The sequence below is a fragment of the Arctopsyche grandis genome, chromosome 10, assembly GCF_051622035.1.
Source record: "Arctopsyche grandis isolate Sample6627 chromosome 10, ASM5162203v2, whole genome shotgun sequence".
In the NCBI taxonomy this organism is placed as follows: Eukaryota; Metazoa; Arthropoda; class Insecta; order Trichoptera; family Hydropsychidae; genus Arctopsyche; species Arctopsyche grandis.
In genome coordinates, this window is record NC_135364.1 from 12,172,813 (window position 1) to 12,193,280 (window position 20,468).

The 20,468-nt window shown below is 31.8% G+C and overlaps 1 protein-coding gene across 2 annotated transcripts in view; it reads left to right on the top strand.

The window, feature by feature from the left end:
• exp (expansion) overlaps positions 1 to 20,468 on the top strand; it is a 97,228-nt gene that overhangs the window by 48,002 nt on the left and 28,758 nt on the right. For both annotated transcript variants that reach the window (XM_077440383.1, XM_077440382.1), the window contains exons 4-6: positions 16,343 to 16,415; positions 16,776 to 16,943; positions 19,888 to 20,086. In XM_077440383.1, the coding sequence (XP_077296509.1) occupies positions 16,343 to 16,415; positions 16,776 to 16,943; positions 19,888 to 20,086 (440 nt within the window). The remainder of the gene's footprint in view (positions 1 to 16,342; positions 16,416 to 16,775; positions 16,944 to 19,887; positions 20,087 to 20,468) is intronic.

A 20,468-nucleotide genomic window follows, 5' to 3' on the forward strand; every position in this document is an offset into this window, starting at 1 on the left:
TTGCTTAGCCTCCACAAACTTATTTACCCAATTTCTTGTATATTATATTACATACATACAATATATAATCTTGGGAATAATTTCTTCCATTATTAAATTTTTCGATATTATTTTCTAACCATTGATTTGTTATAAATAGGCATGTATTTAGATAGTAAAATGTTTTTTTCATCTACTAGTTTTTTAGTAGCATTTGAGAACATTGTGTAGGTACATACTACATACATACATAATTCACTTATTCTTATTTCTTACACAAGTGTTAAATGTCAAGTTTCGCATCTATATTTATCATTCATTTTCATGTTAAATTAAAATTATATCTATGTAGGTATATAGCCTAAAGGCGAATATTACGTTTTATCACATACCTCAGTATAATACATACGATTTAACAACTGGTCTCATTATCGTTTATCAAATTTGGGTAATAATAGAACGCTAGTATTATACGGGCAAGTAAATGAAAATGCAAATTCGAAAATACACACATAAACATTGAGATATTGTGATATATGCTAGTCGTTTTGGCTGCTGTATAGCGATAAATAATTTTAGTTTAATTTGACTAACACGATATTTTGCGCAAAATTTACGACCGAAAACGTGACTCGAACTGTATTTAAGTACATTGTGCGTTATTAAATGGTAAAAAATTGCATCAATAAACATTAAACGCTCTACGAAAAAAAAAACATTATGTGTGTATGACATTTATATTATGAGACGTAGTTAAATGAACCTATGTAACTATATTTAATTTGCATGATTTTTTTATTGTTTCAATGTTAGAGGAAGAGTTTTTGCTCTGTGCGATTGTTTCAGGTCATCTCTGTGATATTTGCAAGCGAAAGTAAAATATTACGATTTTTATTCAAATTCATTCGACGACCTTCGTAAGCGGAAAATAAAGGTCTTAAATAATCATTAGCGCCCAATGACTTCATATCCTGCACGTTACATATTGTTTTTTGAGACCAATTTTCAAGATGGTTCATTTACGACTGCCTTCTGACCTTTTGTTTAATTCATAACCTTCATAGGTTGACAGCTACTATGTATAGTAAAAGTTTTTTTTTTAAATTACATTCTCAAAATATTCACAATTTTATTTTATTATTGGATATATCTATTATACATACATATCTATGTAGTATTTTTACTGTGCGAAAGTCAAACATTAAAACATATATCCGTAACGTCAAAGTCAAACATTAAAACATATATCCGTAACGTCAAAGTCAAACCGGTTAGTTTCAAACAATAGCCCAATTTAGAATGTCAAATATTCTAAATTGAACGTGCTAAGCTGTCTATACAACGTTTACAATAACTTAAAATCTCATTAATATAGGGTCAGCAGGTCGTGTTATTATCTCCTTAGTATTGAAACAAGCCGATTAAAAACATAAATAACAATAGGCAAACAGTAGTAGAGTGTTATAATGTGTATATGTACATAGAAAAAATTGTTTTCCTCTGCTATAATGTTTTGGAACGAATTTGTTTACCATATAAGTATAGTGTGCAAAGGAAAAAAAACAGTCTTCAAACTGGTATTTCTGGTAATCTCTTTCTATATGGAGTTCAATGATATTTCGAGCTAAAATGCTCCAAAACAAGGACGATCTATTAATGTCGTTTTTGCACTGAAAAAAACTTCAGCGGATGATCGAAGGTCGACTGCTTTATATTTTATCTGATCTTCCTGTCAACCCACGCTAGTTGAAAAATGTATTAGTCCACTGGCGAAACATACCTACACAAGATGCTGCATTTGGTTTTAAAATTCGCCTATTTTGCAAAAGCTTCGACCCAGTTTATAACCGTCGAATGTCAAGCGTGATCAAAGAAATGTTGGCCGAACACGACTCGGTAGGTGACCGTTGCACAATTCCCTCACAAAATGTCCGAAATTCGTAAAAAATAAAAACGACTGAAAATACACGTAGCGAGATGAGTTATCCATTACGACAAGTGTCCGTTCGTATGCCTGCCTATACGTGTAACCGAAACCGGCACGGTCGGTTTCACAAGAAAGAAAATGGTCCGGATTATGTCACGCGGTTTATGAATTGGACGGACACACCACGCGGACGTGAGACATGCGAACGAAAGTGAACAAATATATGTGTATAATATATGCTCGTGTACAGAGCAAAGGTCTAGGTCGTCCAGAAAACGAGATTTTAAAAAAAATAGACTAGCAATCGAGAAAGAAATTTATCATAAAAATTGTCAAAGTCGTTTGTAGTCTTGGGCATTTGATAGTTCGAAAACCGGTCGTTCATTATTACGATTTGATTGTCGCGATAATTATTTGAATACTCGTCCCGGATCTAACGAGTGTCTGCTTGTGTTTGTTTCCATTGATATCGATTTTAGACTGAGCAAAACTGACTATTTTTAAAAAATTATTTGAATTTAGCGAACACTTCCAGCGCAATGATCAAATCATTACATTCAATCAGCAACTACATATGTATGTAAAGGTACATATGTTTTTACCATCATTTAAATTTTTGACAATTTTTCAAGTATTTCTATACAATACTAGAACGTTTGATTTCAACAGTATCAATGTTAGTAATTTTAGTTTAAGCAACCTTAGACCGGGTGGGTAAATTTTCAGTCAAAACATAAATTGTGAGTACTCATCATAAGAAGTATTAAACACATATCTAAAAATAAATTGTCTCTATAATTTCATTTGTATAATGGAAAATATGGCTTAAAATTTGTTTATGTATAACATACATACATACATCCGTACACGAGCTTAACCAGCTGGAAGAAAATTGGCTAACCTAATCATCGGAATTTTATTTTTTAAATGACATATATAAATTGACAAACTTGATCTGATGGCTTGTCAAGATTTTTTACGGTTTCCTGCTGCCTTTTAAATAGGACGGAAAGGAAAAAAAGAATATACAATGCTTAGCGAGTAAGAATTGATGGTACTAATGGATTCATCTCAACTATTAAGTCGGCTCAAATCTTCATCAAAATTTAGCATATGCATATGTAGGTGGAGTTTTTATTTGAATATATGACGTATTTAAATATGTATATGAATATATTATACTTGTGCATGTATTATATTACATATTGTAGTTATAAAGTACATGTACGTAGGTCACGATGTTTATTTTCTTCACAAAATTGATAAAACAACTACAGTTATTATTTTTATAAGAGCGCAACAATTATTATTTATAATCACATCAAAGCTCGATTCGTAGCACTCACTCCATAGCTCAGTTGCATTTAAATGGCAGCTTCTTGTAAACGAGACTGCAATTAAACTAAAAGTAGACGACCTTCTCGGTAAATTGACAACGGATATAATAACAAACGATTCGTACTAGAATTAAGTACCATACTTATTCTAAACCTAACAACAAAACAATCACATAAAATCAATAACCGATTTATTAATACGATTTGTATGATTTTACAGTGATTAATCCATCTGTATACGGCTCAAACGAAAAATCTTGATTTTTTTGGTTAGAAATAAAAACTGGTTCTTTTACCGAGGCTCCTAAGAGGGAAAACTAGTCAACGATCGTTATTATTATTTTTTAAATAAAATATGATCATCGAATTAGCAACCGAGTAAAAAAGGATGATCATTTTATAGCCAATTTTTTTCGGTGTATCAAAATTCACATCTGGTTAAATTGGCACGATTTTCACCAACGATCAATTCATCAAGTGCCTTCAAACGTATCATTTATCCTATGTAGACTTTAAAACATTAAATTTTATGCCTACAATCATCGTTTCTAATTCAAGTAGATATGTATGTACGTTTATATATTATATTTTTACGTAATAATAAGCGCACTAGGACGCCTGCGGGAATTTTTACATATTATTTTTGCATCTTTTATCGACATTTCAACAATAGGTGAAAGTTATGTTTGTTCAAATTTCGTACTGCGGCAATCAATTGCGTCACTTAATTACTAATCGACAACAGATGAAATGTTACCAGTTCGTTACAGCAACTCCATGATATAATTGGAACGTTGTATCGCAGTGGACTAGAATCGGACAACATTATTTTATTACATCGAAATGTGTTGTATGGCTTCTTAATTGATTATATTTTTATTGTGATCTATTTTTTGTGTTGAAATTGTTTTATACATTCGTATGTCCGGGGCATGGCAAGGCCATTTAATCCGCCCCTGTCGCCAGCTGCGGTCACGATTATAGTCAAACTATACTTTTACAAATGTATATACATATGCATGTGTATATACATAGTATACAATTATCCGACCGCAATTGCCCTGTTCACAGATCGACAGTGTTCACGATCGCGCCACTTTCCTCTTTGACTAAATCGACACGCTCTGGCCGATGACAGTTGTGATGATGAATACACCCACTGCAAGTCGAACAGCGTTTTATCTTGTCAATATCAACTGCCACTGCATTATTCGTTGCTGTTGTTATTGCACAATCTGGTCCACTTCTTCCAATATATTACATATAATATATTTCATATGAATTAATTTTTCATCGTATTATAAATTTGAGTATTGGTAATACGCTTAACTCAAATTTCGCAGAGTTTAATATAAGGAAATATGTACATATGAAGCTAATAATTCATACGTCGTATATGTTATATGTATGTAGTAAATAAGTGACATGACAAATTTTGTCGGAAGATTTGATATTACATAGTACCTATCCGGAAAACAAATAATGAATCCATATGTTATCTCTTGCTTTTAGGAAGAATACTTATACTGTTGAAAGAGTCGGTTTATTATAATATTGCGGCAAATCCGTCAGAAAAACGTATTAAATTCTTGTAAATGACCATAATAAATGAAACTATTGTTTATTACAATTATTTTAAGAAATAAAATATACAAAACAATGGTAACAACAATAAAATAAATGAATCTTTTCATACCCGCTTATTTTTTATTGTCATTTCTGCAAGAAATTTTAAGTTAGGACCTGCCTATTATGTTTTTTTTATAAGTGTTATAATATTATATATTGGTTCATCTAAAGCTCTTATTATTCCATTGAATTCTTTTATGAATATATAAACACTTTCTGCTTTTGAATAACGCACATACATATGTACCTGTTTGTATCATGAAACGTCGACACGGCGTGCGTGTCTTTTGCATTTTTCAAGTCGAAGGCCATCGAAACAGTGATGATTCTAAAGACGTTTTTGCATGTCGCGTGCATCTCTAGAGTATAGAAACATTTCTCGCTTTAGAAAATCTCGACAAGCCAGATAAATAGATAGATACGAATAAGTGAACGGAATGAACTTTGAGTTTTAATAATGCCTGCCGTAAATTTCATGCGACAGAGCACTGTCTTTCCATTTTACAACTACTCGAATGCACTTTAGTGCAATACACAGACAGGCGACTGTTACTTGATATTCACTCGACAGCCATTTAGTCCGTCCCCCCACTTTGAATGTTGAATGCCCTATCTGTCGAAAGTTTAGCTCGAGACTCGTCTTCGCACGTTTACGATTCGATATTTTATATTTGTGACTGTAAATTTGCAGAGACGGCTGTTGAAACGTCCTTGGTTTTATGCCTTGCGATTCGATCGCATGCATCCAACCATGATAAATGTATATAGAATAATTTTTATTATCTCGAATTTAATCGTAGTTTGTTGTAATGTAAATGTAAGGTGTTTGTAATGGCTCAATACGTTTGCTTAATTTATATTACATATAGCCTATTTGAATGTTTTCTTTTCTCGACGTCTCGACGAGTTTTTTTTATGACAATAATGAAAAAGCGTACTTTGGTGATTATTTTCATGATCACGAAAGCGCACAGCAAATATTTATCAATCTAAATATGCATTAGTGGGTTTCGGTCGTAGATATTTTCAATACAATAGTACATAAATATATATACACGAATTTTACTACGAATAGGTGTAATTAATAACAATAAATTTATACATGTATTTATGTAAAAGAAATGTACATATATGTATATAAAAAGAATATAAACTTTCTGTGATTCGTTCTACCTTTTTGTTACAAGTTTCATTGTTATGATTCTTCTAAATTTTTAAAAATTAATTGAAAAAACTCAGATCGAATGATAAATGAAAATGTTTTATCATTATCATTCATATTATTCATTATCATTCATCACAGACCGGCAACTGTATGTAAACAGCAGTACGAAAAGTATTATTTGGTACATTCTATAAGGACACATTCATGTGTTCTTTAGGGTGAAAACACACTGAGTGGGACGTGTTCTTTTTTAGATACTTTCAAACATACGAAAAAACCCAGCACCCCTAGACCATATTTATGGTACATAGTCCCAAAAATTACCCCCTGGAGTGTTTTCGGTGATATTTTATCCTTGTATTTATCCTTGCTTGAGAATCCCATATTTGAAGAAAATTAGAAGAAACTTGTCGGTTGCATATGGATATGCATACACGTGCGACCTCCCAAAAATATTTATTTTGCACGTAGGAAGCCAAGAACTTCCCATACCACTCAGTGTGTTTTCGCTCTTAATGTGTATGGGCGTAGACGTAATTGCAATAGCAGACAAAATCCATGCATATTATACAGCAGTACGTGTCACTGTAAAAACACAATTTTCCGAGAAATACCCAAAGTAAATTTTAAAACTTGGTATTAATATAATATATGTATGTATTACGATTGTTTTTACTTTCAGTATCAGTATTGCTAGTTCATCGAGATAACAAATTGCATTTACATCATTTGCATGTTCTGATTGTGTTGAAAAGTATGAATAAGATTCGCTTTTAGTAATGAATGATTTCGATTGCGTGAAATTATTTTTTCTCACATTAAAAATCTGATGGTGTTCGCACAAAATCGGTTCTCATCAAATCGCGTGTAACATTTCGTCATGAGAATTTTCTCCGAAGACTATTTTTGCGCTTCGCCGACGGTCTCTTTAAAATTTTTATCTAATCGTCAAACGTGCAGCAATGTGTGCGCGCCTTTTTTCCGTTATTTTGCGGGAATTTATAAATACTTATAGCGTTATAATTTCGCAAAATGCCGAATAGCTAGTCACAACCGTGCAGATAGACGCCCATTGCCAATTGCATCACGAATATTTCTGTCTGCAGTCAACACCCGCCTGCACACAATGGGGTGATGTTATAATTTCTGTTCTGCAGTCATTTCATTTCGTTGCAACGTTATGCAAGTCTCGGAAACGCCGATGCAATATCACGAAAAACTTCAGCAATTGCTCATAACATATTTTCAGTTACATTTGAATGAATGTTTTACCAGTGGGGGAAAAATCTATTTATCTTTTTTAAATCCTCATATCAAATTTATTTTACTTAATTATATTCATTTCATTAAATAATAAAATAGTAGTAAATAATTATTGATATTTAGTAGTTCTGTAGTAAAGAAGAATAAATAAAGAGACTTATGAAATTAGGATGGAGTGCATTAGAACGAATGAATGTTGTTTTTAAATCAAAAATGCCACTCTGCCCGAAAAAAAAGATCTTCGATCAATGCCTTTTGCCAGTGATGACGTATGGATGTGAAATTTGGACATTGAACGCCAAGATGCTACACAAAGTTCAATGCACTCAAAGAAGTATGGAACGCTATATGCTCGGCATAACTAGGAAAGACAGGAAACCGAATACGTGGGTGAGAATTATGACAAGGGTAGTGGACATAGTGGATAGACTAAATGGGCAATGGGCCGGCCACACGGCTTAGAAGAACAGACGAAAGGTGGACAAAATAAGTGCTAGAATGGTGTCAGAGATAATGCAAAGGGGTAAAAGGAAGACTGCAGGGAAGAAGGGTAGACGAAATTAGGAAAATGTGTGGGGTGAGATGGACGAGAGTTGCGCAAAACCGAGACGAATGGAAGGGTGTTGGAGAGGCCTTCATTCAGTAGTGTATGGTGAATGGCTGTAGATGATGATCATGATGGTATTGCTGTGCAAAAAAAAAATAACAAGATTTTCACGACACGTCACTAATACTTACATACATATAGATATTTGAAAAGGACATTTTTAGAAATCATGCATGTATGTATATAAAAGAAAAACACAATTTTCCGTGAAATACGCAAAGTAAATTTTGGTTTGGTTTATATTTATTGCATTGAAATTTTGCTCTGTATTGAGGATGTCTCTGAAAGCTAAATAATTTATAGACATCTTAAAGTAAATCAAGACTATTTTATTTCTCTTTCAATTTGTAAAACGAATAAAATATTTATTACATTTAAATAGCTTCAAAAACAAAATAAAATTATAGTGCATATAAAACAGAGATAATAATAAAAGTCTATTTCTATAGTCGTAGTTTATATATCTATGAATGTATAGTCTATAGTCGTAGTTTATATATCTATGAATGTATAGTCTATAGTCGTAGTTTATATATCTATGAATGTATAGTCTATAGTCGTAGTTTATATATCTATGAATGTATAGTCTATAGTCGTAGTTTATATATCTATGAATGTATAGTCTATAGTCGTAGTTTATATATCATATGGAGATACATGTCGTAAAGGATAAAGATGTATCTATGTATGTATTATATTAAAATCAACAGTAGGTATTATCCATTTCTATCTATTTTTTTCGACGTGATTGAATCTTACAAAATCTGATTCGATCAAGCGAGAATCCTGTCCACAAAAGTATGTGAGAAGCTCAATGATTGTTTCGACCAAGGCTTAGGTCTCTAGCACTGCCAAGATCGACCATAGGATGTAAGCTTCATTGAACTCGTGGCTTATTACCAACGCGACTTCTAGGGTCACGTCTCGTCATCTTTTACACTTTGTAAACAATACTATCGTATTGAATAATTCATTCTGATGCCACTTTGAATGTAATTCATATGAAAACTTTTTGTTATACTATGTAAAATTGTTGCTCGACTCGTATTGTTATGTATTGAACGTATAAAAATTTTTTCGGGTTTATTTATTTTATATGTTCATGGGGGGAGACATGACGTGTATGTAAATTTTTTTCATCTTCGGTCCAATGGAGAGGTCTTCGACTTTCGATTTCAATGGCACAGGAAACACCTTCGCTGGTTAACCCACTTGTCTGCACAACGGGCGTTTAGCATTCGCAGGAAATTACGATTCACGATTCGTCGAGATAAAACCTTCGCTGAAGAAGTCTATTCATAGTTTGTTAAAATAAAATAAAAAAATGCGGATAACAACCGGGATTTGTGGGTCGACGCTATTGTTTCTGCACGCTATTTATTGGCAATGAATCGATCATCTAACGGACGATTTGCGGTTTGAATTTTTTAAATTGACTCCGTCTAAATATCTGGAACGACTCAAACGAAATTAATCTAGAAATTTAGCATAAAAACCCATTTATAATTTTCTAAATTTAGAGCATGTTTATTGACTACGATACGCTTTTTTGGGTTTGACGCTTACCTGCGCGTCTAACATCTTTATCGAATAAATCTAAAATTTTATAAATAAACTAATACACATACATATTTATGTACAAAACAAATGTACATTTCAAATTTAAATGACAAAATAAGTATATATTTCATATATTTTATTTATATTAATAGACATTTAGACAATCAATATACAATTTGTATGTACATTTAAAATGTTTATTAATATATATACATACATATATACATTAATAAATGTAGATATGGGTAGATACATATACATATCTATCTTTTATTTGACGCATTTTTATATTAAATTTAATCTAGATTTATTCTACTATCCTTAACGGTTTAATTAACCATAAAATCATAAAACTAAGTACTATTTATTCAACATGTAATTTTAAACATCAATTCAATATCGTATTGGCTATTGTTTGGACAAATGTCGCATTAAATCTAAAAATTTGCAAAAAATTTCATTCAATTATATATGTATGTATGTTTGCACCAAAAAATAGTTTCTCGCTTTAAACACGCAATTATTAGCTTGAAAATCAACTAAATTGAGCTAAATTTGTTTGTTCAATGTTACACCATCAACCTAAGATTTTTCTGTAATGCGGTTTATTACGGAAACTAACTATTTTCAATAGAATCGACATGTGGAAAAAATACTTTAAATTATATGTATTGTTTTTCTTTTATTTTTGATTCGAAAACGAAACCGATTTAAAGTCGATAGTTAGATAAGTGGATGGCGTGCAGAAAGGCACGCGCCTGAATTTTCATTTCCTGACAACGGCTTATTATAACACTTCATATCGGCGACAGGCGGGTGAGGTCGGTATTTGCGTAACACCCTGTCGCTCGATTCCATGTCTTCTGGTCTGTCCGACTTCTTGGTCTGTGGCTGTGCCAACTTTCCAATTGCTAAATGAAGCGTGCACTTCCAGATCACGCTGAAACCGGCTCGCAAACGCATTCTAAACCCGACCTGATGCAGGTGAAACTCAGTTTCCCCAATTTTCTAAAAAAATTCCGATGATGCTATATTTCAATTTAATTATATTTTTAGTAAACTGGACGATGTTATAACATTAATTATGTTCCAATTTTCAAATCATATCAGAATTAAATCATTGGCGAATTCGCTACAATATATTTACGTTTAATGTTTTTTTTAATATGGCGTTTAAAAAATACTGTAATAAACAAGGTTTTGACTGTATATTACAGTCTTTCCTAAACACGATATGAAAAAATATAATAATCATTTTAATGTCACGAATAACACGTTATATGTACCTACATTTACATACATATATTAATACAAACCTCATGAAGAGAAAGAGGACGTTTTGGATAGATTAATCTTTAGATATTTATCTTCATGTTTGACTATTTTTGGCATATAAATATCAATGAATGGCATAAAAAATTCATTTTACTTTTAGAAGTGAAAAGAGGTTATGTATTGTTGTATTACACGACATGACAAATAAGTTAATGTCAAATGTAATTTTATGGGAAAATAATCAAAATTCTTACTAATTTATGACCTTAAAGAATAAATACATTGAATATAATACACAGTGCCGTCCTTACACCCTGTGGCACCCTCGGACATTTTTTTCTAAACGCTCCTAGAAAAAATATTAAAACTTACTCGGCGCCCTTGGCCGCTGCCCGACCTCCTCCCCCTAAAACCGGCACTGGCTCTACAACCGTATGCTAAAATGGCAATAAATTTCTAACTATTTGATTCGCGAACATAAACTCAATTTAATTTTATAGTGTTAAATCTCAATTTTATTTTACTATTATTTTCCGTGCATATATATATATATATATATATATATATATATATATATATATATATATATATATATATATATATATATATATGCACGGAAAATAATAGTAAAATAAAATTGAGATTTAACACTATGTATATATGTATATATATATATATATATATATATATATATATATATATATATATATATATATATATATATATATATATATATATGTATGTAAATGTATGTATATATATATATATATATATATATATATATATATATATATATATATATATATATATATATATTTATATGTAATGTATGTATGTAAATGCTTGACGTATTCACATTTTCAATTTTATAATTTTTTATATACACAATAAGTTTTATTATCGATCAAAACGGTATGTGTCATTGGACTCCACCCAGCCCGCTAGCAAGGTCGTTGCGAGGCCTTCATCTAGCAAAAAGTGCACCAGCGGTGGTCAAAAGCTTCAAGAAAAAACCCCATTTAATAACAGTCGAGGCGTCTAAAAGTCGTTTGATTATTAACCTATGATGGAGAGGTGATTCCACTTTTTTACACCTCATTATACCGATACATAGCTCGTTATCGTCGTATCAAATTGAGTCGGTCTCGTTTATCTGGGTGAATGGAAAATGTAATTTGCCAACGATGAATCAGCGGGATCGATTCGAAAAGCTTTTAAGGTCTTTACTCTTTCGCTTCCGATACCGATCGACATTAGCCAAATCCCCTTTTCTTCTAACGAATGTTTGTTTTTGTCTGAAATGTGTACTACTTAATCGTCTCTCGAACAATCCACTGGAACTAAATGGCAGCAGGAAACTTCAAGGAATTTCACCACGAATCTTCTTTTTCCACTTACACGGTGTAATAACTAGCGTGTCGATTCATCGTTGCCTTATGCAATTGAAGTACATTTTTGTGAATCTGTTCGATCGTTGATGGATGCTATCTCGATCGCCTCGTCGTCCATTAACGACGTTCTAGAAAGTTCTGATTCGAGTTATTTGACCTTATGCGGTAATTTCCGTTTAGATCATACTAATTCGCAGTCCTTGTGAAATAACATTATTATTTGCGTGGGTGGTACAATTCTGATAGTTCGTTTCGCCTATTGTGTGCCGTTTGACAACAATGGAAATGATTATGAGTAATCAAAAGCGGCTTGCGGTTTTAAAGAGGTTTTATATTGATTATTTTTAACACAGTGATTTTTCAGTCATCTACATACGTATACATAAATACTCGATATAAAGATTGCGTAATTTACATAAATGTATAACATTTTATTTATTTAAAAAACCATATTAATAGATACTCGACGTATTATATATCCGCCAGTGTCTCAATCCTCATCAATTTTCATATCAGATAAATTTAACTCGTGTGTTTTTAAGCAACTTACATACATACATTTCAATACATATTGAGTAAATCGGCATTTGAAGTGTTTAAGTTTCTGAAAATAATTTTGATACAAAAATCAGTTGACAGTGGTCCATATTTCAACCACGTGTTTCATCATTTTGGGTTCATTTAATTTTAAAGTGTATATTGTAGGTGACACACACTCGTACGACAATACGACGTCATCATTTTTAAGCTATTTGAAATTCAAAATTGATTTGTAAAAATATAAACCATATATTTTCTTCAGATGTTTCCATAAGATGATTGCTAGAAAATTTTCCAAATTAATAGTTCATATATCTAATAACTCTTAGTTTATACAGGGAAATTTGTCTTAATTCGACGTAGACGGAGCCCTTACTATATACATGTATGTACATATATGACTCAAATGTGTTGATCTTGAGCTAAATTTTCACTTTGGTACTTAAAAAGCAAACAGTTAGTTTGATGAATCTATCCATTGTTAATTAACTGTATTATATTACATGATATATGGAGCCTTGCACGACAAATTCATTATCAGTGTTCAAATCGACCCAAATATAAAATAGACTAACAGTTAAACAATTTATTTCACAACGATTTTGACGTTTATTATTATTGTACCGCACGGCCAGTAAGTTCTACCACATATATACATATAATAATAATATAATATAAAAGCGAGCTCGTTAGCAACGTACAATTTTTCCGCAGTTAAAGTGCGTTTGTTAAACGTCGAAGTCGCCCTCGACACGGCAACGTTTATTGTTGTCTCGAAAATATAATTGTCAAAAGAATGCGCCCGTTCAGTTATTATCGTGACCCGCTTGCTGCTTTGGGCGGGGATAAATGTTCAAAAAAAATTTTGTTGCAAGGTCGAATCACACGTATCAGATAGCACACAATACATTCTAATTGGCGATTTTCTTTGCGGTATTTTAATTTACATAAATGTTATTGACATTCCTTGAAAGCGAAGAACGAGCGTCCCTTTGTCTTTTGAATTCGTTAAGCTTTTACAGACTCCATAATCAATGTGCACTTTGCTTTTCACTTAGCTGTAGTATTATTTTCTTTACCTGAGATACTTTATTCATTTATTGGCACCTTCACATGCTAAAAATACCCTCATCATGATACAATCATATAAACCATATGTATGTAAATATTATAGTGAATAGTTGTTTCTTTTGGTTTCATTCCTTTGTCAAAAAATATATCAACAAACTGGCATTGAAGCATTTCCTAAAATAATGCCATTTATTGCTTTACTATTTTTATATTTAATAATAAAATAACAATAACAAATAAGTTACCGCTGTGAAAAAAAAATCAATTATTCATCATTCAAATACACTCGTGTTGAACCTCATGAAACTGACTAATTCATCAACACGACCAGTGGCGTAGCGAAGGGGGGGGGGGGGGTCCGGGGGGTCTGGACCCCCCCCTTGGCGGAGCGCAGTTTTCTATAAGTCTGTCACTGAGTAGAATTTTGCAAACGGAAAATATAGATTTATTCACTGCAATGGATGTGGCCATAACCGTCGAATCTATAATAAAAAACCTTAAACAAAATAATGAATGTGAATTTTCAATTATATTCACATTAAAGAAATATCGAAAAAGTTCAATATAGAAGAATCTAGTTTTGTTTCAAATCTGGAATCTAATCCATCGCACTATTTTCGTTTAAAAATTTTTGTACCATTTTTGGATAGTTTTTTATCACAAATCCATGACAGAATTTTAGGACATAAACATATACTTGAAAAGTTCCAATGTTTGCTTCCTGATGGAAAAAGCTCTCAACCATCAAGTGTTTTAAAAAATAAGATTAAGACTTTGGGGGAAATTTACAACCGAGATATATTTTGTGGGCCTTGCATTCTAACTGGAGAGTTGGAAATGTGGTGGCAATATATATGTAAGTACTAGTGAAAATCGACCAAAAAACGCACTAGCTGCAATTGCAATTTGAAATCCTTCAATATTCCCAAATATTTACATACTTCTAAAAATTCTAGCGATACTTCCGGTGATAACAGCCACAAGTTAACGGAGTTTTTCCACACTACGATGACTAAAAACATATTTAAGAAATACGATGTTGGAAAATCGACTAAATGGACTTGCTTTATTAAATATTCATAGGGATATAAATGTTAGTGCAGAAAAAATATTAGATATGTTTACAATAAAGACGCGAAGATTGGATCTGTGAATTTCGTACTTTTTTAAAGTATTCATTATTTTTATTTTATTTGAATTTTGTTCATACCATATTTTTATTACGTATTTACTTTATTTTTATATGTTGTGATTTTATATTAATTAAATATAAATTATCTTGTCTTTTTACCTGTTAAAACCCCCCCCCCCCTTGACAAAATCCTGGCTACGCCACTGAACACGAAAATCTAACAGGTCCAAAGTCTTTTCTATCGCGTCAAGGAACCGGACAGCCTCTGTAAAAGACGAGTTGCCAAAAGCAGACATTATCGCGACAATAGGTTGGAACGCATTCAGTAGCCCACAATTTAAGCTCCGATAAAATAGAAGTGTTGTCCGTACTTCCCTTTAATACTCCAAAGAAGTATTTGGAAATGACGTTATAGATAACGAGTCAAAAGCCTAAGATACCCTGTAGAAAAGCTGTAGAAAATAAATACGGGCAATACTCATAAAATTTCATTAATCATCACAGACAGTGCTAGTTAAAGTAGTTAAACCTACCTTTTATGTTTGCTAAAATAAGCATAATGTACTTGATAATGTTATTTCAAGATAGCTTTTAATATACATACGAATCGTTATAATAGTACTATTTGTATACTCTATACTCGTTATAATTAGAGGTAGGATAGTCACAGTGCTATCCATTGTTCGGCAAACCTTTAACAATGCATTTACAACCTTTGAACAATACACGGCCCCTCAGACTCCGGTGACTAGTTATAATACTAACTCTAACAGTAATAGTGATATTTTAATGGTAGAATCATCACTTTAGATGGTAGAATGGAAAAAAAAGAAGAAGGATGCTATAACAATGTTTCAAAGATAACCGACGATTTAATTTCAAAAGCAATTTCTTTTTCAATCGCACTCTGTCCATACCTTTTTGACGCTTCTGAGCTTCCGAATTTCCTTTGTACTTGCAGGAAGTTTGCACCGGTCAAATGATTTACAGGTAGAAACAGCGGAAATCCTCTTTTTGAAGATGCCGTTTTTATAACCAAAGTGGTTAGATTGAACTGTTCTTTTCACCCGTTTGACTTCCGCCTATTGTTGTCGCAAAAAATAAAAAAAATAAACTACATATTTGAGCGTGTGTTGGTTATTAGTGGAATGCGTGACCCGATTGCTATTTTTAGTACATATAATTTCAATGGCAAACTATTCGGAAATAACGAGTACGAAAAAACATTTAAAGCTAGTTATAATTGCCTCATATTTTATACAAGAAAAACCACGTTCCCATGAAATATCGATTTGATCGTTAAACAGTGGAAAAACGATACTTCCATTTTTCACGTCGGAAGAGGCCTTCGTTTATTTATATGTATTATATATATATACATAAATGATGAATGTTTGACATTTTCCAAATGTAAATATTCAAATTTGACTATAAATTGAATACTAATCATTTAATTTTGATTGCAGGATTGGTTTGTGCGGCTTTGACAATCCGATGCGAGATCACAAGACAGACGACATCAAAAGACACATAGGACAGGTAAACAAAATAATAAATAAATTAAAAACACACTAAGTTAATGATAATGTTAAATAATTATCGGGTTTCATATGTAAGTAATACAAACTATATTAAATTTCATATATAATAGATAATTACGAACGGCACACAACAGTAATTTAGATTGGTTTTTACAGAATGCTAATTGAGATCGGTTAAATATAACATTTTATTACATTGAAAAAAAATCTCATTATAAACAATTGGCTAATTTGATTCTGAGATATAATAATATGATCATTTCAATTTTTTTTACACCACACCTTGTCACCTTGAATCGAAATGTTTTAATTCTATAATTGTATGAACGTTGTAATGATTTATATTACTATTTTGCAGGGGGTTAAAATTAAAATGGACGATGCTGGAAACATTCTCATCAGGCGTTACTCAAAGAGTAACGTGTACGTGAAAAGTACTGCAGCTGCACCAAACGATGAGAACTCCATCGGTCAGGATATCCTTAAATTACCAGGACAAGCTGTAGAACATGAAAAAATTGTCAAGGTACATAATTAATTATAAAAATATAAACAAAATTTTCACCCCAATTAATTTCACTTCCTAGTTTCGCACTTGTGTTAAAATAATAGGATCACACGGTCACGACCGTTCAAATGGCAATCTTGGCAAAAATGGCACGAATCATGAACGTGCTTTTTTCCATTCATTATTACTATGTTTTTTGTTAGTATTTCAATTTAACCCGTATGTAATACCTTGTGGTCTCGTTTTCGCAAAATTAATGGGTCAATTTGTTAGCGGCGTTTTCTTCACTTGTAATTTGGCTGTTTTATATATTATAGAGTTTAAAAATCGACCTACCTACGTTCGAAACGCTGTTTTTTCTCCCCTACACTTTATGTTTTAAATGTCGACAGAAATAACCATACATTAAATCAAATTAGTAAATTGCTTGCGCTGATTTGTGTGTGGCTGATGTGTTCAAACCAAATCAAATTGCCATATCTTAAGTTTGGCATTAAATTGAATTATAATTTGAACAACAATATATGTATATGTAAAAACACATAGTAGAGCAAGGAAATAGGTGATTATAAAATCTTAATATGATTTTAAATTGAAATGTTAGCGAAATTATGGTAAATTATGAATACTAAAGCTAATGTTCTTTTAAGATAATGCCCGATTTTTTCCATTTTAAATGTTTATAATCACGTCATCCCAATTTTATTAATAACGAGTAATATTTTACCTATGTATTATATTGATATTTTATACAAGATCTTAGAATTAATAACAAAAATCATCAACATTGTGATTTATTACTTAATTTTTTTTTTTCGACACCTATTTCCAAATTTGTACAAGTGTACTTCATATAAATTTTTAGCATTATTACTATAAATTTGAAATTATAATGTTGAAAATTGAGGATAGGTTGCCAATTTTTTTCAAACCTTTTCAACAATGAAATCGGATAAATTGATAAACTCTGATAGTAAACGATCTACTTGGAATCACATATATCCAAGTTCTGGCCAGTAACACCAGGTCGGAGATTGAAACCATGACCCACCAGTTTATAGCATTATACATTAACTATTGAATTATGTTTCTGGTAAAAAAAAAAACAAAAAATCTTAAATGGAACTTGAAAAAAGAGAAAATAATACCAAGATTATCTATCGATTGGGTACGATAGAAAAATGCATAGATTATAAACCAATTGATTAGTATCAAAACTTATGTATATTATTGCAGTTGAAGTGTATCTTCTAGTTGTAATAAATTTTGACTACTTATTACAACTAGAATTTTGACTACTTATTACAACTAGTATTCCGTCTAGCCCACGTAAGTTGATTTGTATGTCGAATTACATTCCAACTGGTCAAAATATATTACAACGGAAAATACAGTTCAACTATAAGCTGATACCAGATAAGATGGAGAGGTTAGGTTTTCGTAAAATCGTCACTCGACTAGCAAATTGAGTTGGAAAGTCACATTTTTTATTTTGAACACTTTTTTAGATTTGTTATAATACGGTACTCACAACCCTTATTCGTAATACCTAACAAATATTAGCGCATTATTGAATTAAAGTATTCGTTAAAACATCAGAGCTGTCAAAACTCAAATATTATACATATGTATTACAACTGGTGTACATTTTTGAAAGTGTATTCGCGCTTGTCGAGATATAATTTACTAGTTGAATTGTATTCGAATATAAATTACCTAAATCACCAGTTGAAATATGTACATATGTACATACATATCAACTAAAGATACACTTTGACTGTAACATATGTATATGTATGTACATATAATAGACACGTATTAGCTCATTAGGTTAAGCATTTAATTGTTTGACAGAAATCGACAATAATATAAGCTCATAGCTTAGTTTGTCTTTAGGAGGTTAGTATTTTTCTTGCACCTTCCTTCCTGTATAAGAATGCCGCATTCTGGCTAGTTAAAAATGTTTTAGAATTCTTCTACCAACATGTGTATACTTATATAAATATACTTTGACCCTCGTCGTCTTTTTAAATCTTAAGATTTGTATTGAGAAACATACTGACATTATGTATATAGATGTTATACTCGTATGTACAAGCAAACAAGCAGTATTATTACACAATCTCCGATTAAATTCCCTTCCATCCAATCTTATAACTTCTACTTTTGACTACGATGACTATGAAAAAATCTCCGTGAAAGTAAGACGTCTTATTTTTCAGCGGTTAAAATGTCAAGATCGGAATTTCTTAAGTGCTGTCTCTCAAGGAAGATAGTCGACCTAGAAGATCGTAGGTCAAAATCTTTTCCCTGTCTTGTCTTTGGCGGCGCGTGTGTATATTATATTTGTGCCGAACGCAAGTTTCACTGTCTGTCTCTTGACTTTCTTTGTTGTTAAGTTCATTAGAATCGTATTATCACAATGGGGACGTGTCGTGAGTTCTCACAATGATACAGAAAGTTGCTTTTCATTATTTTTAAATGAGTCTGCATCCAGACGTCGTCGTGCTTACGGCAAGTTTTCCCCCCTCATACATAAAAAAATGTTTATTGAACGAATTTTTATTTGTTACGATTTAATTTGACCTACATACATACGTACAAATTCGAATATATTTTCACATGGTGAATTTCAATTAAATCTATTGGGCACAAAACATCAAACGAATTAAAGCTCCGATTGAAAAGTAAAATTGTGTGAAACGCTTTAAGTATTTGAAATGCGTATAGCACAAAAGCGTTGTTTTTTTTTGCGAAAATCTCTTGGGATGACTTTCCTTTTCATCCGTTAATATCATAGACGGTTTGCACTAATGTGTTTTTCAGTTAAGAAATCCATTGTCAGGCTAACGGCTTTCTCGTGTCATTATTGCGTATAAGCGAAATGAAAAATGGAAATTTTCGCACACCGCACAAGAAACAAGTGCGAACACTATTGAATTTCACTTTCTCGATTTTGCAGCTCTTCGACATGAAAAAGTTCCAATCGAACGTGAGCCGCGAGCTGAGAAGAGCTTACCCTGACAGAAAGAAGTTGGAAGCTCAATGTTTGAGCGCAGTGGCCTTCGTCAAGTCCGAACCAGACGTGCTTGATTGCCCCATCTGGGTGTTAATCATCAACGTCGTCGCTATGGACATGCTCAAGTCAAAATTACCCCCAGGTAAGAAAAAATTAAAAAATTATATTTAGAAAGCATTTTATTCCTCAAACATATACTTACATGTGGTTTACATGCGTTCAACGGCTCATATTTTTTTAATCCAACTTCGTTAAGATGAGCACGAAATTATCAAATTTTGTATACTGTTGTAAATATTAATATAGAATACCTTTTTGTTTGTTTGTATTTATTGACTGTAAGCAAATCTAATTGCAATGAATATACTTTTTATATATATAGATTTCAATAAACATGTAGATTGGCCAAATAATGCAAACTAAATTTATGTTTTATCCTACATTTTATTATATCTAAGGGATCAATAGATAATTAGCTAATAGCCCCTAATTTAAATTATTATACAGTTGACTGACTTAAATCA